This window comes from Carlito syrichta, unplaced genomic scaffold, assembly GCF_000164805.1.
Source record: "Carlito syrichta isolate Samal-C Ts95f unplaced genomic scaffold, Tarsius_syrichta-2.0.1 Scaffold87125, whole genome shotgun sequence".
Lineage (NCBI taxonomy): Eukaryota > Metazoa > Chordata > Mammalia > Primates > Tarsiidae > Carlito > Carlito syrichta.
The window spans coordinates 198,571-220,958 of NW_007031221.1; the positions used below are offsets into that span (position 1 = coordinate 198,571).

The following is a 22,388-nucleotide window of genomic DNA, read 5'->3' on the forward strand; positions in this document are numbered from 1 at the left end:
TTAGGCTACAAGGGGCAGGGGTTGGCCTGAGGATGAGGCCAGATGCCGGGCTCCAGGCTGATCTCCTGGCTTCTCAGGACATGCTCCCAGTAGTGTGCTATGATTGGAGGTCTCTTGTGTGCAAATAAGGAGTGCCTGGATTTCAGACAGCCTATTGCCCACTGCCACTAAGAACTGGGGACTGTTAAGGCCCAGGGCTGTCACAAATGGGGCTAAGTCCAAAGGGCTTCTGCTGGGCACCTGTCTGCCATGTGGGGTCTGGCTACTGTCTCACGGCCCTGCTGGTTCCTCGAGGAAGAGGCCTAGGAGGTACCAGCTAACTGGGTTCCCATACCGCATTTTACTATCAAACTGCAGTGGCACCCTGGATGTGCCACTTCCTCCTCTGGGCCCTAGCCCCTACCTCAGTAAAATAAGCTGCTCAACCTAGATGGTTGCTTGATTCTATTGTAGTGACCTGGGAGAACCCTGGAGTGCTGTGGTGTCTCTGTGTGGCTGGCACTGGCCTCACCTCACTGGCATCCTCACCATTCATCTCCTCAGAGAAGACTCTCCTGATGCTTCCCTGTCTCTGGGCCCTCCCCCAAGCACTTGAGACTTTTGGGTCTTCCTTTTGCTGTTGGGTGGGATTGAAACCAGTGTACTTGCCTCCCTCGCCTGACCTGGGCCTGAGATTTGTGACCATACCTCCTGCCCAATGGACAGCCAGCTGTGTCAAAGGACAGCCTCTCTGGCTCTGCCGCTGTCTACCCTCCCCTGTCCTCAAGGACCTTAAGATACATAGGGCAATCAGAAGGGGAAACAGAGGGGCAGACAGACAAAAACCAAGCAGACAGCAAGGCCATGCCTTGCTGGCAGAGGCCCAGTGCAGGAGCAGATAGAGGAGGCATGAGTCATCTCTGCTCACAGGGATGGGCTCCCAAGGCAGCACCAGCTACAGACAGTCATCTGTTGGACTCCTGATATTATCTTGTCCCCTCACTAGAAGTGGCTCCCTGAGGGCAACGCCCTGTGTTTGGCTTACCCAGCACCTGGATGGAATCACAGCTGACCCTGAATGGACAAGACAGACATAGTCATGATTCAGCTGTCTACAGGGAGATGGTGGGCAGGGAGGCCTTTGAGCTTCCCTCTGTGGGATAGTTGTCCTCAGGAGCTTAGTGGCCCTTGGGTCCTTCCCAATATGGAACTGCCAGGAGTCAGTGACAATGGCTGCCACTCAGGGCCAGTGCCCCCCCCCTCAGCTAAGCACCCAGGCTCTTGTTTCCACGACAACTAGGAAGGGTACCTCAACAGACCAACAGTAGGACAACGATGCTGACCCTTGAGCTGGGGCAGGTGTCTCTCCACAGGGGCACACAGCCTGGCTGCCTAGACGGATGCTCTCTACTGCTCATCTGCTCGGGGTAGTGGGAGAGGGTCTCTGGGAATATGGGTACCCCACTCTCCCTTGGTCTTTTTAAGGCCCCGAGGGAAGGGAAGAGGGGAGGGAAGTCCTCTGGTGATCTGCTCCTGGCTGGAGTGCCAGTGGATGGTATGGGCCTCCTAGCAGGAGTGGAGACATCCTTGTTACTGAAGGAGCACTGGATGGAGAACCACAAGGTATGTCTTGGCTTTGTCACCCTGTGGCCATGTTTAGCCTTGAGAGCTGTCCCAATGGCTCTGGGCCTCGGGTTCTTCATATGTATGGGGAAATGCCATGGTGCTTTCCAGTTTCATTCACCCAGAGAAGTGGCTGTGAGGCTTGAAAGTCCATTTTACAGGTGTTGAAAGTGGGACTCAGAGGGGTTATCTGGCCTGCCTAGGCTCCTCTGCCTAGACTACTGCCCCTGCCTGAAGGGAGCCCCAGATAGCCTGAGCCAACCCTCAGGCCTGATATCTCCCCACTGCTACTGGCCTCAGGAAACAGGGAGGTATCTGGGGACAGAGCTGAATGTCCACAGTCACGTCCAGTCCAATCTGTTTAGCGCTTTTTCCTCTTGCAAACCTAAATGCTGCCTTGATGGACTGAAGAATTAGACTAATGAGGCTAATGACTCAGTGAGCTCCTGGCCGCTCTGGGAGCAAATCTGCAGAGATAGCACAGGGCGGGGCAGTGCTGATGGCCAGCCATGGGAGCACTGGGAGTGATCTGGGAGATACTAGGGGAGGGGGGTGCTGCCTGCCCAGCTGTGGGTCCTGCTCCCTGGGGCAGAAGGCCTGCCCATGCTCTGGGCATTCTCTTTCAGGGCAGCCACCACTCCCCGAGCCTGGCCCTGGAGTCCACTGAGCCCTGCTGCCCCCATGGTTCTGGGAGCCCTCAGGATGCTGAGGGAGACTGGATCCTGCCTGCACAGAGGGCTCTGTTTTGGCTGAAACTATCTCAGGTTCCACTCCACTCCAGGGGGAGTGTGGCCCCCACTCCCCTCCTTGCTGCCAATACCAGCCATTTCATGGCTCCCGGCTCTAAATCCTGCCTCCTCCTTGAGTCTCCTGGCCCAGCCACAGGCCTCCCAAGTACAGGCCCTGGGTCAGCTCCCATTCCTGTTCCATCTGATTCCCTTTCTCCCAGGCTTGCTTCTGATTCAGGGCTCCCGAAAGTCTAGAGAGGAACAGCAGCCCTAAAGAGTGGGAAACAGATTGAGGGGCCTTGGAAGGGCAGGCCCACCCAGCCTCTGTGCTCTGCAGCTCCGATGGGGCTGCTCCTGGCTCTGCTGCCAGGCCCATGCGGGCTGCTTTGGTCCTCCTTGAACTCTACCTTACCCCAGAGGCTCAGGACCTGGTAGTCATGAGACAGCAGTTATTTTGGGTGACTGTGAAATGAGTCACAACAGAAACGTGGTCAATAGGCAGTCCGAGGAAGCTGGAGTCGTGTTCCCCACCCACCAGCCACTGTCCAGGCCTCATGAAGACACTACTCTTCCTGAGGACACACTGAACTTAGAGCTGAGATGCAATCCCAGCCTCCCCTTGATGCCTCTGTGTCTTCCCAGCATCTTCTCTGGACCTCAGGTGTTTGCTTGTAGACACTTCTCAAGCTCCTTTTGCATGCAGAGCACTCTCCTGCCTCGAGGGACAGAGAGGAGCAAGACACAGTCCTGACCTCATAACATGGAGCCCCCCAGCCCCCAGAGCATGTGCCAGCGCCTTTCCAGCAGGAAGAAAATGCAAAAATGTGGGGTGGGCAACACATACTTGCCAGCTGGAGGTTAGGTAGAGCTGACTTCTGGCTAGGAGAAAAAATACCCAGGTGGGAAGCCAGGACAGTGTGTGTGGGGAGCCAGTCCCAGGGTACAGTGTGCAGTGGGCCCAGTGTCTGACTGTGGCGTTCTGTCCCATGATGGCATCTCTGGGGCACTCTCCTTTCTGCTGCCACAATGGTTGTGTCTCACCAGGGCCCATCTCCCTGCTTCTGCTTTGTGATTACTCCCTGTGCAAACCCTCTTGACCAATTCCTGCCCCTCCCCCACTCACCTCCTGCCCATTTCAAGGCCTTTGCTGTGCTGTCTAGTGTGGACTGCTCTTCCCCTGGGTTCATGTAGCTGGTCAGCTCCCAGACCCCTCCCCGCTGAAGTACTTCTAGTCATGCCCTCAACCCTGTTTTCTAATTTGCTGCGCAGCTTTGAGTACCACTGGACACTCTGTGTAATCGCTCAACATCTGCCGGTGAGTGCAGCGCCGTCTATCTGAGGACAGTTCTTCCTAGCTCTACTCAACATGGGACAGACAGCAGGCAGGGCCAGACAGTGCATGCTGCAGGCTTGTGGCCTAGCATTTGTGCACAAGGGCTGGGTTTCCTGGCTGTCTTTCGTGTACCCCTGGCTCTGCCATTCTGCACAAGTGCACCTGCTCCGGGGTCCCAGACCAAAGATGGTCCCACTGGGCTGGGTAGGGAGGGACCCTCGGGCCTCACACCCACCCTGACTGCCTCTGTTAATACCTAAGGTGTAGCTGAATGGGTGATGGGCACCCACAGGAGGCTCTGAAGGGAGTGGGGCTGGGCCTGGCCTTCCGGTGACAGCTGGCCCATGTTCTTCTTCACTACAGTTTCATCATTCAGTGGGTCAATCTGGCAGAACAGACTGAAAAAACATTTGAGAAGCAGGTGTTCTTCTGGCTTTAAAATGATCAGGAACTATTTGATCTTGTATTTTGGCAAATGAAGCCTAGGGTTTTATTTTTGTGGTTTGGTTCCCTGTGGCCAACCCCCAGGTTCTGTGTGCGGAGGCCCTAAGACCTGATTCCACTGCTGTGCTCCGTTGGTGGGCTTGTGTGCTTCTTGCTGGAATGCTGGGCATTGGCCCCCTGTCCTGGCTCCTGCTCCCCACACCCCAGCTACTGTCGCCACCAAATCCTCAGGAATTGCTGGGTTAGAACAGAGATTATCGAGTGGCACAGAAGGATTAGCAACTTGGGGTAGCTGCATCTCATCCTCTCGGATGCTCTCAGGCCTCCAGTTTTCATGGGGCCCACAATCTTTCCCTGGGAAGTAGAGAGGAAAAAGGGCCACCGCCTTTCCCTTTTCTCATTTGATGCCTCTTACTGTTACTTCTCTTCTCCCAGACCCTGCCCACCCCATCAGGACTGCTTGGCTGCCCAGGCAGCTCAGGAGTGGCCCATTTTACAGAGTGCTCAGTTCTGTAGGCCTGAGGCCAATGACAGATGGGGCTTTTCAGGTGAGGGCTGGGGTAGGGGGTGTGTTCTGGCTGAGTCCAAAAGTCAGAGCTTCTGCTTGCCTATACCCCCATCCCCCACAGCTATGCCCAGTGACAGCTGCATTGCTCATAGTAACAGCACTGGCCTGACCTGCCACTTCAAACAGCACGGTCTGTTTAAACAAGATAATAGGTAGCTCAGGGCCAAATAGTCTAAAAAGTCATTTTTCTGAACCTGCCAGAAACAGACAGTGGAACACTACTTCCTGCCTCATATAGCAGTACAGCCTCAGGCCACCTCACTTCTGACAGTCCTGTGTCCCTGGTTTTAATAGGTGTACAGCATGGAGGTGGCTGGCATGACCCTCAGTAACAGCAAGGGTAACTGCCTCCCAGTCCTGGGGGTCCTCCTCAGGGAGTGGTAGGGGGACCTCCAGGTCTGGAAGGCCCCTGGGTTTGCCACTGGGGAGACTTCTCTTGGAACCCAAGTTCCATTATCTGTGTGGTAAGGGCCCCCCACCAGGCCAGAGGCTCAGAGGTCACCCTGGGCCAGGCTGGCCCTGGCTGCTCACATCTCCCACCCTTCCATTTTCCAGCTCTGAGCCCACAGTGTACTTGGAGAACTGCTCTAACTCCTCAGGAGCTAGAAGAGGGATGGTGGGCCCAGAGCTGTGCTGCTGGGCCACCCTGGACCTGCGAAGTGCAGATGGACACAGGTGGCTACACAACTACCCCAGACCACAGCTAGGCCAGCACCCCACCCACCCAGAGCCCTAGGGTGGTTGGAGATGGCATTGTATCCAGAGTTTTCTTGTGCTCAGGCCTAGGCTTCACCCACTGGGCAGAGCCCCCCCGGAGTCTGCGTGCTGCCTCCAGGATGCTGGTACCCTGTGAAGCCCTGCATGTCAGCAGCCCCTGTGCCCCAGCACAGGGCCAGTGCCCACATGCCACTGTTTTGCTTTTTGCTCTCACTAGGATCTCAGAATCAATGACTTAGATCTAGACAGGACCCTTCCTGTTCCCACAGGTATTTGGTCTAAGTCCCTGGGGAAACAGAGCCCCAGTGTAAGCGTGACAGGGGCAGTGGGTATCATGTAACCAGAGGTGGTAAGGCAGGAACACTCATAGACTCTCAGTTCTGGGACATTCCCACAAGATGCTGGGGGCATTTTCTCTGAAAGGGCCTGGAGTGCCAGTGTCCTGCTTCCCTGTTTCATTCTCAGGCCCAGAAAGGGAGGGTCCTGGGCCACCTGCAGCAGCACCTGGGTCCCACCCACTCTCACCATATGCACTCCCATCTGATTGGGAGGAGCCACTCCTTCCAAAGCCTCAGTCCATTTTTGCTTCTGTTTTTGTGTTAAATCTTGCCACTTGATTTAGTTCCCCCCACTGTCAGTCACTGATGGGAAATTAACAAACAGTAGGACAGACTAGAAGCTGTCAACACAGATGCAGGCCTGGCCAGGGGCCTGCAGACAGTCATAGCGGGAGGAAACTATAGTGTGAGAAGCCCCTTCCAGAGCCCAAGCCCAACACCCTTGCCAGGCACTGCTCAGCATGGTGTGTGCTCTGCACTTGTGCACTGCAGCCCCCAGGCCACAACTGCAGGGGCAAGAGCTATGGACCACCTCTGCCTCCCCCTCCCCAAACAGGCCAGGGCTGGTTCCTGGGAGGAACATGAGAAACTGTGGAAGGAGCAGGAAAGATGCCAGTGGGGAACCTCTGCCTATGCCAATAAGATGGCTTAAAAATTTTTATTTGGGTTATTACTACCCTGAGCCTGGTATCTCCATCTGCAGGAGGGGGAGGGCCAGAGCAAGCTCAGCCTTCCTGAGTCTCAGGCTCCCTTTGGAATCTGAACCAAGTAAGAAGGATGCACATGTGTGCCATGTAGCCATAGTCCAGATGCAATTTAGGGAATGTGCATGTGCTGGGGGCTGGGAGTGGTATTCCACCTGCCCAGAGTGCAGTGGCTGGCCCAGGCCAAGGGGCCCTTTGGAGGCGTTGTCAGAAGCGCATGGAAGGATCAGAGTGACAAAGGCTCCCTGCGTTTCCTGAGCAGCTGTTCTGGGAGAGAAAACTATTTCAGCATCCCTAGCCAATGACCTGGTCACCAGACATGCACACAGTAGCCAAGAGGTGACTTAGGGAGGTTGATGCACAACACAGCCACTTCCAAGCCCTCCCCAGTGGTAGGGACTTTTTCCTTCGGATGACCCTAGGCCAAGGACTCTTGCACTGTCTCATCCCCACTCTGGGTCTCTGTGGCAGCATGCACTTGGGCCAACTGATGCCTTTTGAGAATGAAACCTTCTGGAGAGCGATCAAGGCTTGGGCTCAAAACTATCCCTAGTGCCCCTGGTTTGTACTGCAGGCTGCAGCCTGTTGGTGTGTTGTAAAATCCATGTAGTGGGTTGTGAGCAGCAATTTAAAAAACAGATGAGAAAGCAGAGTGCCTTTCACGCAGTGCTGCGACTGTCATGGGCACACCCCTTGCTCAGCACGGGTTTCCGAGGGTGCTCATCCTGGATGGTACCGCCCCAGTTCTCTCTCAGCACTGCAGACAACCATCTTCAGCCCCATTCACAGAGAGGTTCTAAGGTCATGTTATTCACTACAAGGATGGCCTTGCCTTCAGGTCATGCAGTTCAGGCAACTGCCTCCTGGGTAGGTCCCCAAACACCTCTAATCCCATCCCTGCCCACATCACCCCCAAGACTGTGCACCCCCAGGGCAGGTGGTGTGGGGTAAGAGCATGGGACAACTCTTTCAAACTTTTCCAAAGCCCCAGTCTGATTTTGCTTCAGCCAAAAAGAGAACTTTCCTATTTGTTTTTGTGTTAAATCTTGCTGCTTGATCCAAGTCCCCCCAACTGTCAGTCACTGACAGGAAATTAACAAACAGCAGGACACAGGTATATTGTAGACAGCTCAGAGTGTCACCCAGGCTGGACCACAGGTGGGAAGGGCAATCCAGGCAAAAGGACCATGATAAGCCAAAAGCAGGGCTAGCACTGTGAGTGGTCTGGGGTGGCCAGGGCACAGGGTTTCATGTCAGGGCTGCCTCGGCAGCTGTGCCTGAGAACAGGGCCCTGAGAGGGAGCACAGGCACAGTGCATAGTCAGGGCATGCCCAGAGGTCAGGCCAGTTGATGTCCCTGTGGTCTACTGAGCCCAGGCTCTAGGGGTCACACAGTGTCTCCTAAAGCCCTAAGGGGCAGGCACTATAGGATGAGACACGTGAGGACAGGCCCATGAGGAACAGGGGCCTCCAGCCTCCATGGGGTAGAGACCGTCCACCCTCAACAGACCCTGCACCACCCCAGCCAGGAGGCTGGATGTCCCTGGAGGAGCTTGTCCTGTGCTAAGCCTGGTGGTGTCCCAGCACCCTTGCTCTGAGACCCCCAGGCCAGGACCCTGGTCAGACAGCTGGACTGCAAAAAAACAGCCTGAAAGGTGACAGGCTCAGGCCTGGATGCACCCAGAAAGTGCTGTCCCATTCTCAATTCAGGGGGGTCTCTGGCCCTTTATGACGCCATATCTTGAGGAGTCCTTGCAGCCTGATTCCAGGCAGCCCAGGGCAGGCCTGGGAGAGGAGGGTCCCCTTTGTCCCTTCAGACTACCCTGGGGAGCTGGGCTCAGCTTGGGCCATGTGTGCCCTGGTGCCCTGGCCCACTCTGGGATGGACTGGCATTGGTAGGCCTCATGTTTAGCCCACTTGCTTGTCCCATGGGGCCCATGGCAGCCTTATGTGAGTGGAATATTAAATGGTTGGTAGGCTTGATGACAGGCAGTCACCATGTTCCCCACAGGCCCTTGATGGTTCCCACAGTCTTCTCAACTACAGGTAAGGCTGTTGGAACTGGGAGAGGTTTACTGACCTGCTGAGCCCTTCAATTCTAAACTCCCAAAAGGCCTGGCATTCTCACCATCACAGAACCACCACACCCAGATTTCTGGGCCCCTGGGGGACCAAGTGCAGGCCCAGGTAATAGTAGACATCGTCACGGCCCTGTCCTGTTCTGAGGCTAAACTTGGCCACAACCACAGAAAGGCAGAAGAAAATGCCCTGACAGGCTTTCTGTCCTTTTTTTTTCTACAAGCGCCTTTTCCACCTTGAGCTGTGATCAGTCCCATGTCAAGGTCGGGGAAGCGGAAGCTGGGCAACTGCATCCAAGCAGGGGCCAAGGGCTGCATCTGCACCCTCTTACCGCCTATGGCCCCTTCCTTGAGTGGATGAGGCTAAAAGAGAAGCAGAAGAGGGGTTGGGGGCCTGGCAGTCACTGAATAAAGGGTCATGTGCTGCAGCCAGCTCCCCTTTAACCTCTCTCCTGCCAGGTAGAAGCCAAGAACCACAGGTCGCCTTGATCAGCTATTTCTAGAGTACTCTTTTTCAAAATGGCTTCTTCAAGCCCTAGGACACAAGAGTCAGAGCCTTTGACTTTTGGTGAATGATGAGTGGGTTACAGGTTCCCACTTGTCACCGCTTGAGGTCAGTGGCCCTGTGGGGTAGGGACTTGCCCATGGTCACTCCTCCGGCTGGGCCAAGCTGCCCTTCAGGCTCCAGGCCTCCTTGGTCAGGATGCTGCTGAGTTTCTCCTGGGGTCACCATGGTCAGGAAAAGGTGTGCAGCTGGCTGTGGTTTCATTATTTATGAAATTAGAGAAAGTGCATGAGCTGAGGCTATGTCTGCCATGAGGTGAAGCAGGGGTGAAGGTGAGTGCAGCCAGGCTCCTGAGCCGGCCTGAGCTTGTCTTCTGTCCAGTTGGGAGCCATGTGTGGAGATAAGGGGCACGTTTCGCTCCACCCTGGCCAACATTGGGTGTCTTCTGCAGATACCTAGGGCCATACCCCCAGCTAATCCCTTCAGAAACTCTAGACTATGGGAGTCCCACAGGAGGGTGAGGAGGGCTGTGTAGCTGGTCAGCACAGAGCCTTGCTGCCCCATGGGCACACTGTGGTGCTCTACCCATCCTCATCACACTTTTGTGTCGTTCAGGGCCAGTTGTGGGACTCCCCAGGGCAGGAGAGCCCCCCACCATCTACACTGATTCCCAGGGGCCCCCAAGTCAGTGAGGCCCCCCCACACTCTCAGCCTCCACCCTGGAGTCTGTTCTAAATAAGTGGGAAATTGTTTTCAGTTCTTGGATTATACAAATCCCTTAAAACAATAATAATCTGTGTCTTAAAACCCAGAGCTGTTCTCATGTGCGTAACAAGCAGAGCTAATGCGCTCAGGAAATTAATTACCTGCTGGCCCGGGCAGGCTGAGTGAATGTGGGGTAGGAAGTAACTCTGCCCTAAAGCTCTTGGCACAATTCAGAGAAGGGCAGCTTTGCACACCCAGCACGATCACATGGCCAAGTGGGAAGTGCACAGACTGGGGAGTAAGAAACCTGGAGCTGGACCCCAGCTCCGCCACCTACTCTGGGCCATGTTGGGGACTGGATGTGGCACCTGGGCCCTCGCCCTGCTTGGTCCTCTCTCACTCTGCAGCAGAGTACCTGGGGCCTGCTCACTCTCCATGCAGGGTGCTGTGCCCTGACTGGATTCTACGAGGTATAGATCAGATCACCACTCCTACCTTCATCCCAACCTGCCCAGACCCTGCTCCAGATATCTAAGCCCTTTCTCTTCAGTAAATTGACCTCTGGGACACAGGAGGCCCTCCTGGCTTCTCTGGACCTGGACTGCTGCTTTCCAGTGTGGCTTTGAGGCCTGCTACAGTGAGCATGCAGCCAGCATTAGTAGTACTGGGGAAGCCAGCCTGAGGTCCTCCTTGGCAATCAGGTCCTCCAGGGGCTGCTTGATGCTATTCCCAGCTGACCTCAGGGAGGAAGGGCTAGGATGTCTCTGTACCTAGACTGTGAGCCCACTGGGCCCATGGCATGCATATGCTAGGTGTGCAAGGATTGCATCCTGAATGGATGTCACAGATCTTATTCTCTCAGATGTAGCACACAGGATGGCCCTAGCTCATGCAGGAGGTTCGTGTCAGTTAGCGAGAGAGAAAGCAGAACTCTCAGCTCTGAGGCTGCATCCCTGTGCTGCAGGACTCTCTTAAATCTGCCTGGGGAGAGCGGGAGGGAGGAACACTTTGGCAAATTACCTTTCTCCAGTTAGATAAACACAAACAGAAACAATACATACGGTCACAGGGTCAGAGCTGGGAATCACTGAGAAATCACAGAGGAGGATCGAGAAACAAGGACCCCGTCTGTCTTCAATAAGCTATCAATAGAGAATCAATCCTGTGTTGCACCAACAATTGTGCCTGACCCAGGCAAGCTCTTCCAGCCAGGGCTTGGGAGTCATTGGCTGGGGCACGCTGGTTGGTGTTGAACAATGGGCTTGGGGGGTGGGGAAGAGAACTGATTTGTAGTGTTTGCCAATTCCTGGGGTGTAGTTACTCCCACTCAGCTGATTTGAAGCCACCAATATGATGTCAAAGAGCTCACAAACATCCTAAATGAAAAATTAGCTCTCGTGAGCCAGCACAGGTCAGCCAAGGGAGGGAGGCTCTGCCATCCACTAATCTTGGGTCTCACACCCTCCTGTGTAGGTGGGGGCAGCCCTGCCCAGCACAGCACTGAAAGAACTCATTTGCTGTCCTCTCCTCTCCCCTTCTTCAAGGCTTATCAGCACTAGGGCAAGAGATAGACCCCCAGCTTGCCCATAAAGGAATCCCCCACCCCCATGGGACCAAGCTAGCTGACCTCCTGTTGTGGTAGGGGCACTGGTCTGAGATCTGAGGAACACTGTGGACATCCCCATGTAGATTCTGCCAAGGCACCTGGCAACATCATCATGTTGGACAAGGAGTAGTGATGGGGTTGGTGTTCTAGCTGCTGCCCAGCTGTGTTCAGTGATAGCTTGTGCCCAGGGGAATAGTCTCTAGTGACAATGCAGAAGGTAACCACCATAGAGAAATGGCCACAGTCAGGTTCATAAGGATGAGACGGGGGTTAAATGAAAAGGCCACAGTGAGCCGGGCTCGGTGGCTCAGCCTATAATCCCGCGCCCTTGGTAGGCTGAGGTAAGTGGATTGCCTGAGCCCGCGGGCTCGACACCCGCCTGGGCAACTTGGCGAGACCTCATCTCTACAATAAATCAAGAAATTAGCTGGGCGTGGTAGTGTGTGCCTGTAGTTCCGGCTACTTGGAAGGCTGAGGCGGAAGGATCGCTGGCGCCCAGCAGGCAAAGCTGCGGTGGCCGGGAGCAGCTACTGCACTCCAATCTGGGCGACAGAGTGAGACTCCAACTCAAATAAACAAACAAACAAATAAATAAATATAAAAGAAAAGGCCACAGTGGAGGAGCTGGCAGGAGGCAAGGGGGATGGCCTGAGCAGCAGAGGCCTAAGCCGAGGGCTCCACCTCCTCTTGCCTTGTGGGGTGACCTCTGACAAAGGACCTACCAAAGAGCTACAGTACCAGGGGGTCTAAGAACTGGCCCCACCCTTGGAAGCTCCCAGTGTGACAGGGAAGGATGAAAGGAAGGAGCTGCTATTGACAGGGCTCTGTGGCTGCATCCTCCAGGAACTAGAGGGAGGGAAGTCCCAATCCAAGGACCTGAAGAGCCAGCAAGGGCCAACAGGCCCAGACATGCTACCTTCTTCACTCCTTTCTCCCCATCACAAGCTGGAGCCAGCACCCTACAGGGATGCATGTGAAGCCTGGGGCCCTGGGTGAGCAGACTCTGGTCATTCACTGAGCAAAGGCCACGGGCTCAGAGTGGCCCAAGGCCACCGAGGTGAGAACCAGATGGCCACAGCCTTAGTTAAGGCTAAGATGGGTGCTGGGCAATAGAGCAAAGGAACTTGGACTGGGGAGTCTGCACTGAAGTGGTGGGAGAGGCTGTTCACAAGTGCTGGCAGTGCCCCTAGGCCACCAGTGGTCCATCTATGGGAGTGTGCCTGACCCTCCTGAGGCCAGTCACACTGTTTCAATGCTTGGGAGGGATAATAAGCCACAGAGAGAAAGCCAGTCCAAGTTTTGAAGGAGACTGTGTGGCTGGCTGAACTCTGCCTCTACTCTGCCTGTTGTGGGATGTGCTATCAGGGCCCTGCTGTAGGCTTGGCCCTCTGTGCCTCTCACCCCTATGGAGCCTCTTAGAGCTGCTGCCTAGTCTTCGGGAACCCAGGCCCCTCTGCAGGCCTGGCCCTGCCTCTGGCTGTGGTCAGGAGGTGTCTTTTGTTCCAGGGTCATGATGACTTGTGGACGTCACAGACAAACTGCATGTGGCCCTGGAACATGGTGAGATCAGAAGCAGCTATGGCGGGGGAAGGGTGGCAGGCTCCTGGCAGGTTGGTGGCATGCCCCTCTAGCATGACAGTTGGCCTTGTACACGATCCCAAACTATGCCTTTGATTGGGTCAGAAGCAGGAAGCAGAGTGAGGACATGTTCTGCTGGGCCTCCATGTGGTCCTGCCACTGACTAGGCCAAATGGGGCGAGCAGTGCCAACCCTGATAGCCACTCACACCTCCAGAGCCCAGCTGTTACCTACAACATGAGAGGACAGTCGGGTCAGGAGGGAACCACTGGAATCCCCAGAGGCCAGTGCCAGGGCCCTCCTTGAGAGCCAGAGAGATCCAGTTCTGGGATATGTGATGGAACCTCTCTGAGCCTCAGTTTCCTCATCTGTAAAACTGACTGGTTAAGGATGCTAAAGGATATGTAAGGTCTCTGCCAAGTCTAAGCCCTAATATGCTGGGAAAAGGGGTATCATCCATGCCCATCTGTTTCTCATTTGTAATTCTCTCCTCTGGACAAATATAAGCAGCTCCATCATAAAGTAAAAGCTTGTCTTACTGCAAATGCCTTTTGGCACCCTCAGCGTGGCATCTTATAACAAAACTGTTTAAACTCCATGTTTAAAACACGAAACAATGTCACTTTTCAGGCTAAATGACAAGCCACAGTGCTAGGTGATGAGTATACATTGTGTTCACAGGACAGCCTCGGTGACCCCCTCTTTAGGGTACTACATGCATCCCCATTAGGGACCAGCACCTGCAGGACTTCCTCCAGAAGGGCTGAGTGTCCCAGTGCCTCTGTACCCAGAAGCCATGGCTCTGGAACTTTAGTCCTTCCCAAACCTGCCTGCTCCATGCCAACTCCATAAAGCCTGCAGGGCACTTACTGTGCACCAAGCTCTCTACCTGCAGCACAGGCGGTGGAAGGGAGGTACAGGCCTGCCCTCACGGGGTGCTAGGACTGTTGACCTGCCTGGGGGTGGAGATGAGCTCCCCAGGGAGCCATAGGCCCAGGAAAAGGAGCCATTGGCCAGGGCTAGACAGAGGCTACCTGCCTGGAGTCTGGCTGCTGAAGCATCTACCACCTGTAGAACTTGCCCCCCTGAAAGATCCAAGTGGCCACTATAGGTCTTAGATGAAAACAAAATGGTGACACCCCTGGGAACTGTTGCCTACCAGCTCTGGAACAAGAGGGCAGGTGTCCCTGGCAGTATGGGGTTTGTGGAAACGAAACTGTGGTTGTGCTGGTGTGACTGCCTCCCTGCCCCCAGCTTCTTGTGCAGCAGGGAGTGTCGGACTCCCTTCACACCCGCTGGGCCTGGGCCTTGTGCCTGCACAGCAGGTCCTCAGCAGGCACACAATAGGCCCGCCATGGGACTGGGAATGCTGACAGCTCAGTTGGGAAATGGGCAGTGAGCTCCCTGTAGGTTTCCACATGAGAACATTTGACACTTTACAACCAGCCTTTTAATCTATGCCTTCGGAAGGATCCCTCACCATTAAGCAGAGTCCATTAGCTGACCCACAAGGGCAGAGGTTGGGCAGCAAGTGCCTGCTCCCATACTTCCCAAAGTGTCCTGATGCCTAAGGTGCTTCCAACATGGCAGAGTGAGGACCCAGACCCTGCTGGTCACAGCCAGCCAGCTGTGAGCTGGTGGGTGCAGTTTCTCTACTTGGCCTTTTCCACAGGCCTCCTGAGGCTGCAGGGTGACTGTCTGTCAACTGACCCTTGTATAAATGCATAAAGAGGAGGGGCAGAGCCTCTGCCCTGGACTCGGTCCAGTGAGGGGCCCACAGAGGGTCCTCTGGCTCCTCAGAGGCTATCCTTGTGTGAGTGGACTTGATGGGTGTGGGTGGCCAACCAGCATCACCCCTATGCCAGTGCCACCCCTATGTCAGTGCCATGGCGCTCCCACCGCTGGCATAAGTAACAGGCACTACTGCCACCCAGCAGGCTTCCCATGCTGCCTGCAGAGGTGGGCTTTGGAGTACTTGGGTGCCTGCCAGGACTACAGAGTGGGGCCCTAGTCAGGCCAAGGATTCAACCAATCCTACTGGACAAGGGCAAGAATCAGGGCCAAGGATGGGTGTGGCTCCTTGTCTCTGCTCACTGCCATGGTCCATAAACACCCGGAATCTGCCTTCCTCTCTCTGAGGTGCTGCCCTGTGTTCACTGTAGCCCTCATGCCTGGGAGCCCAGAGATGCTGATGTTCCCCTTGGCAACGTGCTGACGCAGAAGCCAGCGGGTGGGCTTGGGGGCTGTGGCTGCTTTGCCAGGCATGGGGGGGGGGGGCACTGCCATCTTCCATCAGGAAAGATGAGGCCTTGGGAGCTGACAAGGAAGGAAGGCTCTGGAGGAGTTGTGGCCAGAGCCCTGGCATTAGGCCTCAAGGTTCATTCGGCTTTTGCAAAAACTAGCATGGCCTGTTCTTAGCTGACTTGCCTCTGACAGGGCCCAGGGAGTTCAGTCATTCCACAAGGAGACGGCAGAGGGTGGCAGCTCTGTACTAGCTTCTGTGCTGGCACTGGCCCTGGCTGGCTGGAGGCAGACTGTCCTCACTGCTGACACCACCCTGGTGGCCAGCCCACCTCCAGGGCCAGCCCAGCTGGCGGGAGAAATCACAGGAGGGTATTGTCTTTCCTTGCAGCCTGTTTGTTTTCCATCCCCAGATATTACTGGTAGAGCATGAAAGGTCAGAATCATTTGGAATCCAGTGAATTTCCAGCCTCACTTGGGTTTCTCATCAAGCATTTCCTTTTCTGATGAATAACCACTTCCTCAGGCCTGCAGAGGCCAGAGTGATGGTGGTAGGGGTGCTAGCCTGGCTGTCAGCCCCTCCCTTTAGAGAATACCCTGAATGTCCTGGAGCCTCACAGAGGTCCCCATGGCCAGGCCAGCAGCTACTGTCCCTGCCCACCATGGCTCTCCACAGGGACAGGCCTGGGAGAAGAAAAACCAGAGATGTGAGGCCCCCCCAGCCTGCCCTAGAAGCTCACTTGCATATCACTTGATGGAAGGGCATGTGGGTGCCAGGCTAGGTCAGGGAGATAAGGGGCAGAAATAAGACTATCACAAGCTTAAGGTAGAGCAGAGCAATCCTGTGGGAGCTAAACAAGTTGACTGTGACTGGAGCAGAGGAAGGGAAGAGGAGGCAACAAGGTGGCGGTCATGGGCCAGGCGAAACTGGGAGGGTGGTGGATAGGTGCAAGCCTGGCCTTGGGCCTGCCTTTGAGGCCACCTGGTCACCTCGTTGACAGGTTCAGAGAGCGGAGGTGACAGCCAAAACCCTCCACGAAACATGGGACCAACTCAGGGTCCAGGTGTCCTGCCTCCTGGTTCCAGCACACCTGTGGGCACAACCTGCCAAAGGATAGGTCTGGGAACCAGGTCTGGTGCCGAGAAAATTCATCACACCTGCCCTGGAGTTGATGGATGAGGCAGCCACCAGATCTGGGCTGGGAAGGCCTCAGAGCACAGGACTCACTAGCCTCAGGGCACACAGAAATGGGCAGAAGCCCAGAGAGCTGACTGCTGACCGAGTTTCCATGCCTGTGTGACTGTCCTTGGGGCCTGGCCTGCGTACTGCACTTTGCCTCACAACCTGTCAGCCCCAAGCCTTCTGCCCACAGAAGAGACCCTCTTCCCAGAACCACACATAGTGCTGAAATGAAGGCAGCCAGAGGGCAAGAGGGAGCAAACCCCTGGAGACCACTCCCAGACATGTGCTGGGAGCAGGGTGGATGCAGCTGGCTGTAGGCTTGTTCTGTCTCCTGAGGACACAGCATCTGAGTGTAGCCCATCCATTATCCCATCAACTCTAGGGCACAGTTCCAGGGAGACCCCCCCCCACCCTGATGCTCTTGCCTTGTGCCTCCATAGTTGCCTGATGAAAGCAACAGACCTTCTTTCTCCCCAGAACACTCAGGCTCCTGGCGCTGTAGCCACAGCCTGCTGCTGTCTAGGCTGCTTGGGAGATGCAGGCCCAGAGTTGGAACCTTGGCTGAACCCAGATAATAAAGCTTGCCTCAGGACAGGTAAAGGAAGGAGCAACCCTGATGCTAGCACTCCAGAGTAGAGTCCCAGCATGGTGGAGGCTCCATGTTCATTCACAGGCCTCTCATGGGCAGCTCCACCTGCCCTGAGCCTGGGACACCAACAGCCTCACTCACTCCCAGCTCCTCAGAAGACTCCCTGTCACTCCCACTCATCCACCCCCAGTGCTGGGCTCAAAGTCTTGGCCTTGCAGCTGCCGATTCTGGTTCTTGCCGCTCCCCATGGGCTAGGCCTCCCGCCTCAGTTGCAAGAGCCCTGGCTCCCTATCCTTTCCAGCAACTCTCTCAGCACTAGGATCCTCCCCCTCACATGGCTTTGAGCTTTCCTCCCCACACAGTTGCCTCAACCTGGGCCGAGAGCTTGAAAGAACCCTAACACCTGCCCTACACTAGTCCTTCACCACCAGGACCCTAAGCTCAAGTCCTGGTAGCCCTAGGGTTATAATTTCCAAAACGCCAGACTCTTGAGATCAAGATGGGGTTGTAGGTGTGGCTGTTGTTCTCAGGATCTGCATGCGGGGTGAGACCAGTGCTGGCAGAAGCTTCATGGATTTGTCAAACTGCCACATGGTCCAATCATAGATGCCTGGCCACGCCTTGTCCTGTAGCCTCCATACCCTGAGTGCTTGGGGGACCCAGGCACCAGGGCCTGCAAGCACCACGAGGGTGCCATCTGCAGCCAGGGTAAGGTGACCATGGCTCATGGACGTCCCTACCTGATGAGTCAGTCTTCCCTCCACGGAGCCTAGGGGCATGGTGGTCCCTTGCAGGTGTTGAGCTCCAAAGAACTTTCAGGGCATGGTCATCTAAGTCAGAGCAGGGTCCCCAAACTGGGCAGCTGTGAAGAGCTGATTTTACAATGAATTTGTGAGAGGGTAGCATGGCCCTGCCCGAGGGCTGTCTGGGGCTGATGCCCCTGCAGCAGGTGTGACACCAAGGTCCTGTGGCATCCACATCCCTCAACACAGTTTGAGGGATGGGCCCACCCGCCTCCACCTTGCTGAAGCCTCCTTGGGCATCATGCAGCAGGACCAGGCCTGTGCCCAGGTCCCCTTCTGGCTGCAGCCTCTCCTGGCCCCCATGAGTCCTCCTGCTTCCAGGAGCTCGCAACAGAAGGAACAAACAGAGGAAAACTCTGGGCCCCACTCACCGTCTGGTTATCCTCATAGAGCTTCAGGTCATAGCCACTGAGCTCCACGCAGAAGATGATGGCTGTGACACCCTCGAAGCAGTGGATCCACTTTTTGCGCTCTGACCTCTGCCCACCCACGTCCACCATCTTGAAAGTGAGCTCCTTGAAGGTGAACTTGTTTTCCACGATGCCCGTGGTCATGTCCCGGGAGCGCAGGATGTCCTCCACAGTGGGGATGTAGTCAGGTGCAGCGATACGCTCCAGGTCGTTCAGGTAGTAGGCTGCGTTGTCCTCCAGGTGGTACTCATTGGAGCGGCCGAAGCAGGCCTGAGCCCCTGAGTCGGCCCACAGCCGCCGCATGACGCCCAGCAGCTCAGGTGTGATCTCTCCCTTGCTCTCAGCTGGGCCAGTCAGCGCAAAAAGCTGTACGGCATCATAGGCGCGGTCAGGGTTGTGGAAGTCAATCCTGAGGGCGGCCAGGGCCCGGATGATGCGGGTCAGCGAGTCGATGGCGTTGTAGATGATGAGGGGCTTGTACTCCTTGCAGGCCTCCAAGTTGAAGCCACCACTGTGGATGATCTTCATCTGCTTGACAATGGTGCTCTTGCCTGAGTTGCTAGTGCCCAGCAGGAGCAGCTTGATCTCGCGGCGCTGCCGCTGGCTCTCTGAGCGCAGGTGGCGGTCGATTCTCCGGGACCGCCGCGCCGCCTCTTTCTCCTCTGAGCTTTGCCGACATCCCATGGTCCAGCAGCAGCAGGCCCCGACACGGAGCACAGGACGAGCTCCTCTCCCCGTCGCCCGTTCTGCCTGGCCACTGGTGGGAGAGCTGCAGTGAGGGATGCTGGAATGAGGTGGTGCACCCAGCAGACAAGAGCCCAGCTGCCTGGGAAGTGCTCGGTGTCAGCAGCAGGGCAAGGCCAAGCCACGCTGCAGCCCCTGTCCCAGCGCCTCTTCTCCTGTTGGCATGGCGTTGTGTGGTGGGCGGTGCCACCCCTTCCCTCTAGTGACACTCCACCTCCCCTATTGGCAGTGTGGCCTGATTTGCCGTAGTCATTCCCTGTCCTTGGCCGACGGTGGGAAGCCGTCCTCTTGCGTCTGCCTGGGCTGCTGCCGTCTGGTTGCTGGTTGCTGTGGCGATGCTGCTAAGCGCGGCTGGAGGGCTGGTTGCTGGTGCTGCCTGCGCTCCCTGTGGCCCCCCTGCCTTGGGCTGCTCTGGCTCTGGCTGTGCATCCGGCCCTTCACCTGCCAAACAGAGAACAGTGTGAGCCTCCTCTTCCTGGCAGTCCACCTCAGGTGGGACAGGGAAAGGGAGCCCTTCTGGATGGCAAAAAGCAGAGCAGCAGGGGCCAGCCTCGGAATCCGGGCGGGGCCAATCCATCCAGCCCCCTGTCCTCCGTGGAGTGCTGCAGGGTTAGTTAATGTCCACATTGCGGCGCAACACACATGCTTGCTGCCGCCCAAGGAAGCCAGGTGCCTGAGAGGGAGGAGAAGGGTGTGTGTGAGACCTCCGCCCAACCCCCTGAGCCCATGCTAGCCTCACCTCCACCACCCCTCCCTGCCCACTGGACCTAGCTGGCCTCTCCCTCCTTGATCCTCAGCTCTGTGTCTAGGATTAAATGAGGTGACCCCACTGTGATGCCTTGGAACCTCTTCTTGGAAGGCCCTGATAGAACTTGGTCTTGTCCTGTTTTACAGAGGGTCTTGGCCTTGGCCCTGCCTGAAGGAGGCCCAGGCTCCCCTAATGTTCAAGTTGGGGATAACTGGGTACTTCCCTGACTCTTACCACCCCTAGTAGGAGCTGGGTCACTACTGCTCACAGGGCAGGACCTGTGCCAGGAAGGAGGCCCGGGCTTGCCTTACTTTGAGAGTGCTCTGCTGGGCCAGCCCCAGGTGTATGCAGACAGACGAACTGGAGCAAGAGAAGGAAGCCTTGTGGAAGCACCGTGGGGACAGGCGCAGAGTGGGCAAGGGCAGCCTCACTGCTGTGGGATAAGGTAAAGGGAGGTTTTGGCTGAGGAGGGGGGATGGGGCCAGCACAGGGCACTGTGGTAAAGTCAAGACTGTGGTAACCACTGAGTTCAGGGCAAGGAGGGGTGGCCCAGAGGCTCTGCAGCCCCAGGTCAAATCTTTCACCAACTTGATGTCCCATCAAAGAGGAAGAACTGTGCTTGCTCCTGAGGGGTAGAACCCAGTATCCACGCTCCCCACTGACCAGCTGATGACCAACAGGGAGAGGGGCACACCCTAGGACACCTCCATGACCTGCTGGGCCAGGCCCCCCACACCAGGGACAGCCCCAAAGCTCAGGTTTCTGCACCTGATCAGGAGCCCAGGGTCTGCCCCCACTCTACTCACACATGCCCCTCTTGCTCCTTCTGTTGATCTCCCTTTCCAGCAGTCCCCACAGTCTCCCCATCCTGCCATGGCCAGTGTTTAGCCCTATAAAGCCCCAGCCAACTCCACAGCAGGCCCTGGAGTGGGAAGGCCTGGGGCAGGCAGACCCCAACAGACATGACCTCTTGCCCCACTCCTAGGCGTAACCAGCATCAGAAACTCAACCTGCCATACTGGCGTCTGCTCCAGCACCCTCAGGAAACCAGCATCAGAAACTCAACCTGCCATACTGGCGTCTGCTCCAGCACCCTCAGGAAATGGCACTTTGCCCTCCCAGCTATCATCCATTCCCCTCCCTGTCCCTTACCCTTGTGGACCTTGACCACTAGTCCCAATGATCCTGCTCTGAAGCAGGCCCGGGTCAGCCATCCTTTCCCTGAGTGAGGTTCTGGCCTCCCCTGGTAGTAGCATCCTGTACCCTCCCCATTATCCAGGTCCACCTGCCCCCGAATGCCAGGGGCTACATGAGCACCTCTGATGCCATCTGTCTCCCTTGGTCAAACCTTGATGTTTCCCCATTGCACTCAGGGTGATCTCACTCTTCACATGGCCCCTGGTAGCCCTGCTTGACTCTCACCAGTTGATGGCCTTGGGCATGTTACTGAGGTCGCAGAGCCTGTCCCTCAACAGCCACAGGTATCTGTGGAGTAAAGCATCTAGCATGAGCCTGGTACTCAGCAAGTGCCAGCCAGTGACAGTCACTGCCCCACAGTCCCTGTCACTGTGAGCAGTGCATTGACTCCATCCGTTCCCCCTACAGCAGCCCTCAGCTAACATGTGACCTACATGACCTTGTGTGCTGATGCTGCCTCCACCTGACCAGAATGCCAGTGAGGAAGCCCTGTCCTGGTCTCCCCACCTGGAGCAGAACAGTGTTGGGCACACAGCAGGTGCTCACTAAGTGCCGGTGGGTGGAAGGAGGGAAGGAAGAAATCAGACTTGGAGAGATTAAGGATTGTTCCTGCTTCTCTGCAGTCCCACCTGCTGGGCAGCTGTGGATGAGAGATACACCAGGGAACACCCTAGAAACACCTCTGCCAAGAGAGCAGTGATTAAATGGTCAGTCAGCACAATCCCAACAAGGCTGGCAGAGTGCTGCTGAAGGATGACATTTGTGTAACATGTGCAGCATACACAAGGACACACATGCACATGCCATGCAAGCAGAGGTCTGGGAGGTCATTCTCCCAGTAGCAGTAGTTCCGCGTTGTGGAATCGCAAGAGATTTTTTGCTTTTTTGCATTTTGCCACATTTCCTAGATTTCCTTCAATGAACATTTGTCAGAAGAAAGGTTTGTCAACAAGCATCACAACATTAACAAGGGCCTGCCTCTCATCACACCTGTGACTTGCCCTACTCTGCCTTGGAACCTCAGTGCATGTAGGACAGGGATCCTGTGGTTACTCCCTTGTCCCTGCTAATGACCCAAGAGCCCCTCAGGTGTGTGAAAAGCATCCAAAGCCCTCAGCCTGCTGCCCGGGACATCTTCCTTTACCCTGACAGCTATCTGTGGACCTGGGGGCCTCTCCACCAGTGCCACCATTCCAGAAGGAAGCCAACATCCTCCCTCTGCCAAGTGTCCAACCTGGCAGGGGTGTCTCCTGTGGTTATCACTGTTTTTCTCAACTTGGTGTTTTAAAATCTGAGGCACAAGGCCCTAGCTGATTCTCCTTCAGCTGGTCAGTGATAGGAACAAAGATCACCTAGAAGAACAGGTTCCTCCTGAAGGAGCCTCCCATGCTGTTTGCTACTGCCTGAGAAAAGTAGGCTCCCAGTTGCCCTGGAGACACCCAGCATTGACCCCACCCTTGGGATAAGGTCTGGTCCAGGCAGGTGACATGGGATCCCGAGAGCTGCGATGCCTAGGGGTCAAGGGGCACCTGCTACCTTGATGCAGAGCTGCCTCTGAACAGGCCGAG

The 22,388-nt window shown here is 56.0% G+C and overlaps 2 protein-coding genes across 3 annotated transcripts in view; one reads left to right on the forward strand and one right to left on the reverse strand.

Annotated features, from left to right (window-relative positions):
- Positions 1–19,320, reverse strand: part of GNAZ (G protein subunit alpha z) — a 31,918-nt gene extending 12,598 nt beyond the window's left edge. Inside the window, exons 1-2 of one of the 2 annotated variants that reach the window (XM_021712045.1) lie at positions 18,926–19,300; positions 18,093–18,874 (exon numbers count right to left, since the gene is read on the reverse strand). In XM_021712045.1, coding sequence (XP_021567720.1) covers positions 18,093–18,815 — 723 coding nt within the window. In that variant the 5' untranslated portion in view covers positions 18,816–18,874; positions 18,926–19,300. Of the gene's footprint in view, positions 1–18,092 lie in introns of both variants that reach the window. The other variant, XM_008057510.1, reaches the window with a different exon arrangement.
- RSPH14 (radial spoke head 14 homolog) overlaps positions 1–22,388 on the forward strand; it is a 79,785-nt gene that overhangs the window by 25,332 nt on the left and 32,065 nt on the right. The window lies entirely within an intron of this gene.